The sequence below is a fragment of the Colletotrichum aenigma genome, assembly GCF_013390185.1.
Source record: "Colletotrichum aenigma strain Cg56 chromosome Unknown KSG_Cg56_contig08, whole genome shotgun sequence".
In the NCBI taxonomy this organism is placed as follows: Eukaryota; Fungi; Ascomycota; class Sordariomycetes; order Glomerellales; family Glomerellaceae; genus Colletotrichum; species Colletotrichum aenigma.
Window position 1 is genome coordinate 1,334,923 of NW_023500914.1, and position 10,361 is coordinate 1,345,283.

At 50.7% G+C, this 10,361-nt stretch overlaps 5 protein-coding genes across 5 annotated transcripts; 2 read left to right on the forward strand and 3 right to left on the reverse strand.

Moving 5' to 3' along the window:
* Positions 1–336: 336 nt before the first annotated feature.
* ccsC-0 (Trans-enoyl reductase ccsC) lies at positions 337–834 on the forward strand (the record flags this gene model as incomplete). The annotated part of the gene is made up of 1 exon (XM_037327129.1): positions 337–834. One exon carries the CDS (start codon positions 337–339, stop codon positions 832–834), a length of 498 nt encoding a protein of 165 aa, XP_037174369.1.
* A 269-nt stretch (positions 835–1,103) lies between these two features.
* Positions 1,104–2,426, reverse strand: ccsE-0 (Hydrolyase ccsE; the record flags this gene model as incomplete). The annotated part of the gene is made up of 1 exon (XM_037327130.1): positions 1,104–2,426. One exon carries the CDS (start codon positions 2,424–2,426, stop codon positions 1,104–1,106), a length of 1,323 nt encoding a protein of 440 aa, XP_037174372.1.
* A 1,640-nt stretch (positions 2,427–4,066) lies between these two features.
* BOA3-3 (Cytochrome P450 monooxygenase BOA3) lies at positions 4,067–4,658 on the reverse strand (the record flags this gene model as incomplete). Its single annotated transcript, XM_037327131.1, has 2 exons — positions 4,067–4,411; positions 4,467–4,658. 2 exons carry the CDS (start codon positions 4,656–4,658, stop codon positions 4,067–4,069), a joined length of 537 nt encoding a protein of 178 aa, XP_037174371.1.
* A 556-nt stretch (positions 4,659–5,214) lies between these two features.
* On the reverse strand, positions 5,215–6,034 carry BOA3-2 (Cytochrome P450 monooxygenase BOA3; the record flags this gene model as incomplete). The annotated part of the gene is made up of 5 exons (XM_037327132.1): positions 5,215–5,477; positions 5,530–5,589; positions 5,659–5,708; positions 5,766–5,878; positions 5,975–6,034. The coding sequence occupies 5 exons, from the start codon at positions 6,032–6,034 to the stop codon at positions 5,215–5,217; spliced, it is 546 nt and encodes a 181-aa protein (XP_037174356.1).
* A 614-nt stretch (positions 6,035–6,648) lies between these two features.
* Positions 6,649–10,352, forward strand: ccsA-1 (Polyketide synthase-nonribosomal peptide synthetase; the record flags this gene model as incomplete). Its single annotated transcript, XM_037327133.1, has 3 exons — positions 6,649–7,668; positions 7,723–8,236; positions 8,296–10,352. 3 exons carry the CDS (start codon positions 6,649–6,651, stop codon positions 10,350–10,352), a joined length of 3,591 nt encoding a protein of 1,196 aa, XP_037174380.1.
* Positions 10,353–10,361: the final 9 nt, after the last annotated feature.

Below are 10,361 nucleotides of genomic sequence, written 5' to 3' on the forward strand. Positions count from 1 at the left end.
GCTTTTGCAGATCTAACGTGGAAAGTTCCTCGGTCATTGTCCTTGACAGATGCTGCGGCAATCGGAGGCTGCTGTGTGGCCACGGTCGGGCTTGCCCTCTTTGCTGAGGACGCTTTGGGGCTCAGATATGAGTTGAATCAGTCTTTCGAGAACTCCAAGCCACCTTTTGTGTTGATTTATGGAGGAAGTACTGCTTCAGGAACTATGGCGATCCAACTGGCTAAACTGTGAGTCAATGAATCTGAGGCTTCCTGTTGACATTAACGGCTGATTTTGTCTTGCCCAATTAGCTGTGACTTTCGTGTGATCGCAACATGCTCACCGAAGAATGCGAATATGGTGTTGTCATATGGAGCAGAGCACACATTTGACTACAATAGCGCATCTTGTGCAGCTGACATACGGTCTTACACCAAAAGTACACTTCACTATGTCTTGGATACCATCGTGGACCCAAAGTCTATCGTAGTCGCGGACAAGGCCATGGGACGTTCTGGTGGTCGATACGCTGGGCTTGAGGCTCTGCCTGAAGACGTGCTTGATGGCACTGGCAGCGCTCGAAAGACGATCAAGTGGATGTATGTCATGGGTACCAGCATGATTGGCAGAGAGGAGGGTCTTACGGGGCCATATTACAGCAAGCCACGACCTGAGAAGCGTGCGTTTGGCAAGTGGTGGTTCCGTACCGTCGTCCAAGAACTCATGGATAAAGGTTTACTGAAGCCTCATCCAGTGAGGATGATGGACGGGGGATTAGATGCGGTTCCTAAAGGAGTAAAACTGTTGCAAGATAAGGCGGTGAGTGGTGAAAAGTTGGTTTACACAATTCAGTAGAGCATTAGAGAGAACATCTCGATTCCCCTATAGAAACTTTGAATTCAACCATATTCCAATCTGATCGAACCGATTGCTCGTGAAAGCTTTGTGATTGGGTCCTAGCAAACGAACAAAATGCATCCAAGGGTCAAATGCCACGACGTTCACTCAGGCAAACTCTTGACTTGATCCAATCAATTCATGTGAAGTGGCCTAACCGCCGTAAATTGGATATGGCTGTGCTCAAATAATGTCAAGTGCATGCTATTAAACAGAGCTACAATAGCTCATCTCGAAGGCCTATTGACCCCCAGTTGCTTGTCGAGAAATGCGAAGGTCTTTGTCGCGAGCGAGTTCCACGCCCCGACTTTGCCTGTCAAGGCACCCTCCCCCACGGTCTCTGGGATCCACACCTCTTTCTTCTGGAGAGGAACATGAACGAGCTCATCCATGATGCGTTGCGTGCTGGCATCAGGGAGCTGGTAGATAGCTTGAGATGCTCCTCTAACCAAGACAGGACACCTTACCTGCGACAAGATGGTTGCCCCACCCCTTTCTTCATCCACGTCCTTGTCTTTGAAGTCATCATCAGGTCGCCGTCGTAGAGAGTATCTTCTAAATTCTCGAACAACATCCGCCGGCTTTCTCTGACCCATCACATGCATTGTCGTAGTAAACTCCCATTTGGTAGGGAAGTCCAGCGACATATGAGAATTGCATGACCAGTCAAAGAAGCCGTCTGAGATCCAGCCGCTGAGCCACATACGCACATACCAGCCCGGCAGTCTTGTCATGGCCAGCTCCCACATATCGTAGAGTGGGTCGGCTGAGATGCAGGCTGCGACACGGGATGGCTCAGCGGCGGCCGTTCTCAGAGCAATGTATCCGCCCATAGAGATGCCTGCGACACAGACGCGGGCAAGGTCAAGATTGGCATCGGGCCGCTCCTTAGCCAGAGCCCAGATTCCATCAAGAACACACGAGAGAACCTTTTCGTAGTCAGGTCTCATTGGTTCACCGTCGCGCTTCAATGTGAGACCTTGCCCAGGACCATCGAAGTTGAGAACAGCATAGCCGAGCTCTGGGCCCAGCGTGCCGAAGACAAAATACAGTTCTTCCATGGTTGAGTCTGCGCCACCGCAGTTGATGAGAAGAGGTGTCTTCTGCTCATTTCTCAATCTCTTTGCCTCCGGGGGCAGGAACAGGCGACCTGGAATGTCGATGTTGCCGAAGTGAAATGTCATGTTAAGAACTCTGCCTTCCATGAACTCAGTGGCTTTCTCAAAGTGCTCTGCGCTGAGCTCGCCACACTTCAAGGCGCGGCGGTCCAGCGCTGGAAGCATGTATGGGGCAGCTCGGTAGTAGTTGGCAGCCCTTAGGTAGGCGGCCTTGGCTAGAGGCGCAAGGCCCTGGCGACTGGCATCCATAGCGGCCTGGCTTGCCCTGCTTGCCTGCTTCCACCAGGCGCGATACCAGCTTTCTGGGTCATGTTTCTTGATCTCGCCTACTGCCTCAAGAAACTCGGCAACATCGCACCCTCCGGTAGCAGTTGTCCCAAGGATGCGTGTAAGATCAAAGTTGTAAAAGGAAGAAGAGAAGAAGTGATGCATTATAGCATTCGATGGTTGGTCGTTGAAGTTTAGAGAGTTTCGAGCACCTGCCATCGATAAGTGCAAAGGCTTTTCGACAGAGTTGATATCAAAGGGTGGATGCTTTCAACACGCAAAGTGTAGAAGCGACTATCATTCCCGTACACATAAGATTCATACAGGCAGGGAACTTACTGCAACTCAGATCTGAACAGTTCTCAGGCAGACTTCATGGAGAAACCGCATGCCGCTGTCACTTCTGGGGAGTGCAACTTTGGCCGAACTGGCTGGGGTTGTTCGGAGTGACCGGTCGGAGGTTGGATGGCTCTCGGAAATTTCCCAGAACACACTTCAGACAGGATCAGAACCACCGGATTTCGCATGACTCGACGCTTGACAGCTACAAAGTAACAGAAAAGCTTGCATTATTTGCGGACCGAATTAATATACGACCGTACAATTCCGAAAAATCGTCGGGGCTGTGCTGAGACTCTCGTGGGCACCAAGGCCTGACCCCGTTACCACAACAACACCCTGTGCCCGAGACACGACAGAAATCGCTGCCAAACCGGTTGTTTTCTTTTACGGCTGAGACACATTTGTGACAGCTTCACTTGCGCGCATCCAGTATTGTACAGACTTCCCATCTTTTTTCTTTTTTTTTTTTCTTTTTTTTTTTGAGATACAGCCAAGATGGCAGTGGCATTCATCCACGTTGCCCCGTTGATCACTTCTTTGGCGTTGTTAGTGCTCCTCGATTTCATCATACTGATGACAATGTGAAACAGTTTGATGGGGTCCTTTGCCCAAGGAGTTGCTTTCAGAAGCTTTCAGAATCCAAGGTTGGGGTCAAAAGCGCGTCGCGAAGTGTTTCTTCACTGGATAGAAATATTCGCTGGTTTTGCTTGGTCCATGGCTTTGGTGTTCATGTTCAACATTACCTTTATTGGTCTCGACCTCTATCTGGATCCTCCGTCTGGCTTGCAACACGGAGGTGCCCCTCGCTGGCTTTGGGCTGCCGCACTTCTATGTAGCATGGGGCAGCCTAGGCCTCGCGAAGTTACGGCAGCTTTGATGCGTATTAGCAGAGGTGGCGATCAGTCTTACAGTGCAGAGAAGGTGGACTACTTCTTACGAGGATATCGTCGAGTCAATCTGGAGCATCTCTTCCTCACAGATGGTCCCAGCTGGATCTTCACTGTGGCAGCTGTTACCAAGAACCTGGGTGTTTGTTGGGGATGCCATTCTCAAAAGGCTTCTTTGGCGCTTGGAATGGTTGCCTTGATCATAAGCTGCTATGTTAGCGTCAGGGGGATCTTGCGGTCGAAATCATAGACTTGAGTATAATCAATAGATTCCTATCGTTGATTCTGTCACCAACTTCGTCAGTCATAGAACTCAGATGTACGCGAATGTGGTTAGATCAGTATTAAAAGGCCTTGAAAAATAAAGCAGACATCGACGAAGAGGAAGAAAATGCTGTTCGTGCGCGAACGAAGGGGATAACACAGTCAATGATGGCTGTTAGACTAGGTCACATAACAGTTATTGAATCGTCCAAAACCCTTTTCATAATGCTGCTCTCTTTGAGAGCAGGTGAATTGAACACCGATTAAGCGAAGCAAACGAGGCATGCAGAGGTGATGCCTGTATTATTTATCTCAAGTAGTGCGTGTATATCTCACTCGCAGGTCGGGTAGAACCCATAGAGCCTGAAACTTGCGTTCTCTATCCCAGTCAAACCTGATATCATTGACCAGTTCCCAGGTGTATTCATATGCAAGACGCGCCAGTAGTAGTTTCAACTCGGTGTAGGCCAAGTTGATTCCCAAGCATACCCGGGGACCAAGCGAGAATGGTTGCGACGCTTCCTTTAAGTCGTTACAAAACAATGGGTCAAAGTAGCCGTGAGATGCCGGAAGCCACCTCTCAGGATGGAACTCTTCGGGCTCAAAAAAGTAGTCGGGTTGGCGAGTGATACTCCAACCACTGGTCGAAACGACAGTCTGAATCATCATAATCCGTTAGCCAGGCACAAGCTTCAAATATCAGGTTACGCACCCCTTTGGGAACAAAGTTCCCATCAACTTCCGCGCCAGGGCTTTCGCGAGGCAACCCAAATGTCAACGGCGGCATGATTCTCATGGTCTCCTCGATGCATGCGCTGAGATAAGGCAACTGATGGACGGAGGTGCCGCTCATCTCAGACGCATCCGAGAACCTCTCCCGTAATTCTCTCTGCAGGCGTTTCATCTCTTCTGGTCTCCTTGCAAGATAGTATGATGCAGCAGTAGCGGTGACTGCCGTGGTATCAAACCCTGCCGCGATGAGTACGCCAGCCTGGTTTCCAAGCCATTCTTCAGACGCCACTTGCAAGAAGTTGTCAGGCTTTTCCTTCAGAAGGAAGCTAAATAAGTCCCGTTTTTGTTCTTGAGATGGTCGCGATAGTCTCTTCCGTGTCATTGAAGTCTGGTATTTGAAGAAGCGGATGAATTGACCGATAGAGCTCCAAGGCACAACGAGCGGTACCGTGAGCCACAGGATTGGAAGACGAGGCGCAATTTGCACAATACTCATGAAGTAGATAGCACCATGAATTGTGCTAATCCATGGATGCGTTGTGCCTTGGGAATGACAGTGAGCATTTGGTCTGGTACTTAGGCAAAGTTGGTCGGCAGCTGGGAGGCAAATACCTGTTCCAAGTGCGCCAAATGCTTCTCCTAAGCCTAGTTCCCCGATTGTATCAAAGACAAAAGACTGCAGGAGCTGTCGATCATCAGCAAGTGACAACTATTATCAATGGGGTGATCTATGCCTTGTTGAGTGAAAGCCCCTGTTTTTCCGCGGCAATCTGATTGTCAATGTGGGTGATCAACATGTCTAAATTTGTCTTCAAGATCGGCTCTTGAGCCTGAAGCTCCTTGGCACTGAAGCCATAGGATAACAGCTTCTTAGTCTCTTTGTGCTTAATTGGGTCTCTCTCCATGACTATGGTGCTGTATCCGCTTGGACCTGCGTAGAATGATGATTTGAGAAAGGTCTGGCCCGATTTGGAGGGGTTACCATAAATGTCTATGCGAAAGTTGGTCAGATTTGGGAAGGTTGTGGTGCGACGTTTTTTTACCTTGCAAACTTTGGGCAGTATTGAAGCTGAGTTCATTGGGAGCTAGGCGTACAACGTCACCTTCACCAGAATATTAGCTAAAGCTCTGTGGACGGTCGATCTTGCCTTCGAACAGGTGCGTTTACTAACCATATTTTTGGTGAAGCTTGTGGATGTACTCATGATAGTGGCCAGTGAGCCTGTAAAGTCAGAAGATAACTCACAAGAAGCCGAGAATGGGGAGGTACGCCGCTCACCAGTGATAAACATAGGATAACTCAGAGATTGCCGCGAGCTTAGGGCCTGGGAATCGAGCTAAGGGGTGAAAGTACAGGAGGTATACTGAACGGCAGACGCCATATATGGCGAGCTATTGCGAAATCATTCAGTCAGCTCCCATTTGTTTTCTTCAATGGTAAAGCAAGGTGCGCATTGGGAGCATGGAAAATCTCGAGAACAGACTAACCGTGAGAATGGCAAGGTGCAACGCCTCCCCCGAGTCCCATAATTCAGTAAAAACACCCATTGTTCAGTGAATAGACTGAGTGATCAGATTGAAAAGCACTACGGCAATGAGCTTGAGTGAAAGTCACCAAATGCAGCGATGTCGCTCTGGCCAACAGTGTGCGGATCGAAGAGGAAACTTCCATGCAATGAGTGAGTGCTAAGTGTATGTGTCAATCAACTGGAAAAGCGGGCTTCGTGCCATGCGCACACCCAAAAGTCGGGACGAACCATTCCACCAATTCTTGCGATAAAACGTCGGAAATTTTGGCTAAGAGAGCTATCGTTGTCGGATAGTTCGGAGGTTTGGGTGACAGGGGGGCATAGGCCGAGTCGGGTGAATCATGAGGAAGCGGGCCCAGGGTTTCCTTTGAGTGAACACGACCGGAGCCGGAGGGAGACGGAGACAGAACAGGCTTCGATTCCAAGTGACAACTCCGAATCAGTGGGGGATTAGACTTAGACTATCTAGATAACCTGCCGTATAGCCTCAACTAACATATTCTGGAAGCCTTTTGTCATTGGCAACAGCATTGCTTTGACTTGCCTGCTGCATCATCTGGTTTTCAGCCTTCGCAGCAACGTCAACCATTATCTTAGTTTGAAGTATCGACTTCACCAATCAGACGAACAGCCATGAGACAAGCTATTGAGCCTTCTGCCTCCAAGGCTAAGAGCAAATTGCAAGAGCCCATCGCAATCGTGGGTTCTGCTTGCCGCTTCCCCGGGGGTGCAAGCAACCCATCTAAGCAATGGGACCTGTTGCGACAACCGCGAGATGTCCTGCGCAAGATACCCGTAGATCGCTTCAGCCCTGAAGCCTTTTACCACCCCGACGGCACCCATCATGGAACCAGCAATGTTACCGAGTCTTATCTTCTTGAAGAAGATCCTCGGGTCTTTGACGCGGGCTTCTTTAGTATCAAACCAGTCGAAGCACATGCGACCGACCCGCAGCATCGCATTCTGCTAGAAACCGTTTATGAGGCTCTTGAGTCGGCCGGATTCCCGATGGAGGGAGTGGCTGGGTCTCAGACTGCGGTTTACGTTGGTCAAATGTGGTGCGACTACAACGACCATCTTCAACGGGACATGGACAGTCTGCCGACATATGCGGGTGTTGGGACTGCCCGAAGTATTTTGTCAAACCGCATATCACATTTCTTTGGCTGGCATGGTCCTTCGGCAACGATTGACACAGCTTGTTCGTCTAGCTTAGTCGCCGTCTATAATGCGGTGATGACACTTCGAAACGGCGACTCCCCGATGGCAATTGTCGCCGGTGCTAACATCATTTTGACTCCCGAGCCATACATCGGCGAAAGCAAGTTGAAAATGCTTTCTCACGACAGTCGATCGCGTATGTGGGACGAGGATGCTAAGGGATACGCCCGCGGTGACGGTGTAGCGGCGCTCATTCTGAAGCCCCTATCTGCCGCCCTCGCTGATGGCGATCATATTGAGAGCGTGATCAGGGAATGTCTAGTCAATCAAGACGGAAGGACCGCTGAAGGCATTACTGTTCCAAGCTCGGAAGCACAGGCCGAGTTGATTCAGCGAACCTACTCGAAAGCAGGTCTGGATGCCCTTAACCCTAATGATCGCTGCCAATACTTTGAGGCACACGGTACAGGCACCGGTGCTGGAGACCCTAGAGTAAGCCAGCCATGTCGTAATTTACCAAGTGTAAATCGCTAACTAGGTCGACAGGAAGCCAGAGCTATTGCCACTGCGTTCTTCTGTGAGAGTCACCGCAGCGACAACATTGCAGACAAGTTATACGTCGGCTCCATCAAGACTGTTATTGGACACACCGAAGGCACATCAGGCATAGCCGGCATCATGAAAGCTTCGCTTGCTGTGCAACACGGTGAAATTCCGCCAAATCTCCTGTTCAATAAACTCAGCCCCGCAGTCGCTCCGTTCTACAATAATCTCAAGATCCCCGTAACGCCTCAAAGATGGCCATCTCTTCCACCGGGTGTCCCTCGTCGAGCAAGTATCAACAGCTTTGGCTTTGGAGGCACTAACGCCCATGTCATCCTTGAGAGTTTCGACCAGAGCTTACAACACCCATTGGAGTTGGAGGAGAACGAAAACTCTCGGCATCATCTGCTCTCGCCTTTCGTGTTTTCCGCCTCGTCGGAGAAGTCATTGAAAAATCTGATTCAGCATTACGTTTCATATATCGAAGAGAATCCGACGACAAACCTTTCAGACCATCGTATACCCTGTCCCGTCGATCTGCCTTGTCTTGCAGAATCTCATTTCCTGCACAATCAGTCGAGGACTTGCTGGACAGATTGAATGAGTGGCTCAAAAAGACGAGGTCAAGTCCTGATGTATCTCACAGTACTCGCTTCTCGGGCAGCTCAGGCCAAGCTCGTGTATTGGGAGTTTTCACAGGCCAAGGCGCGCAATGGGCCACCATGGGAAAACAGTTGATCACAAATTTCCCGCAGGTTCGGTCTATTCTCACTGATATGGACCGCTCTTTGGGGGCCCTACCGCATGATCATCGCCCGCAGTGGTCAATGGTGGACGAGCTTCTGGCTGATGCCACACGCTCAAGAGTTCATCTGGCCGCCTTCTCTCAGCCGCTGTGCACTGCTGTGCAAGTCGTATTGGTCGACCTTTTACGAGCGTCGGGCGTTGAATTCAGTGCTGTCGTCGGCCACTCGTCTGGAGAAATAGCCGCGGCTTACGCTGCCGGCTTCATCACCGCCAGCAGTGCCATCAGAATCGCCTACTACCGCGAAAGGGTCACTGCACTCGCCGGCCAGAATAAGTCTCAAAAGGGTGCGATGATGGCCATTGGCACATCTCTGGAGGACGCGGAAGAACTCTGCGTCGTTGATACCCTAGAAGGACGCATTTCGATTGCAGCAGTCAACTCCCCTTCAAGCATTACACTCTCTGGAGATGCCGATGCAATCGAGGAGGCCCGTCTCATCCTTGAAGACGAGGGGAAGTTTGCAAGAATCCTCAAGGTCGACAAGGCATATCATTCAGAGCACATGCTTCCTTGTGTAGACTCATACCTTCGCGCGATGACGGAATGTGACGTGAGCCCTCGGCGGAACACGGATCAGACTTGCGTTTGGTTCTCCAGTGTTCATGCTGGTACCCGAATGCAACTATCAGATCCGGACCTGACTGGGAAATACTGGTGCGACAACATGGCCAAGCCAGTTCTTTTTTCGAACGCTGTAATGAGTGCGTGGGAGCAACACGGCCCCTTCGACGCAGTTGTCGAAGTCGGTGCTCATCCGGCCCTCAAGGGCCCTTTCTTGCAGACCCTTCAAGAGCTGAACCCGAAGGCATCCAGCCTGCCCTACACAGGTCTGCTGTCAAGGAATCAAAATGACGTTTCATCATTCACTCAAGGCGTCGGGGCTCTGTGGCAAAACCTTGGCCACGGATCTCTGGACTTTGCTGCTCTCGATCGACGGATTGTGCCGAACAAATCGTCCCCTCGACTTTTGAAGACCCTTCCTTCCTATACGTGGGATCATGACCGCATCTACTGGCATGAGTCTCGACTGAGCAAGGCGTATCGGACGCGAAAGTCTCATCCTCATGCCCTACTTGGCACGCTTACATCTAATGGACTGGAGACGGAGATGCGATGGCGCAATCTTTTGAGAGTCTCTGAGATACCGTGGGTCAAAGGCCACACTCTTCAGGGTCAAGTCGTCTTCCCAGCTGCTGGTTACATTGTCACCGCCATGGAGGCTGTGATGGCGGCAGCAGGCGATCGCAGCCCTCGTCTTGTTGCCGTCAACAATGTTGTTATCAGTAGAGCCCTGACTCTTGAGGACGACGTCGACGTAGAGACTTTGGTGTCCCTTTCGAAAATTCGCAACGAGACTCCTGATGTCATGAGTGCCGAGTTTCAGTATCACGCATTGCTTCGCCGAGACGCTCCCAATCTGACATTGCTCGCGACAGCTTCAGTCGAGCTAACGCTGGAACCTGCCGAGGACTCTGACTCAGGTGCCATGGAGCGTCTTCCCTTGCGATCTGGTGGAGATCAGCCAAACCTACTCGAAGTCGTTACTGATGACTTTTACGACTTCCTGGAGGAAGTCGGCTATGGCTATACTGGTCCGTTTCGCGCTCTCAAGTCGATGCAGCGCAAGCTTGATTACGGAACAGGAAGACTCCAAATTCCCAATGAGGACTGGAACGGGTCGCCAGTACTGATACATCCGGCCTTCCCTGATGCATCATTCCAGGCGATCTTCCTTGCCATGGGTTGGCCTCGAGATGCCGGACTTGTTGAGGTCTTCGTTCCAACCGAGTTCCAGAGCATCAAAGTGGATGTGGCCAACTGGTAGGTCGTGATG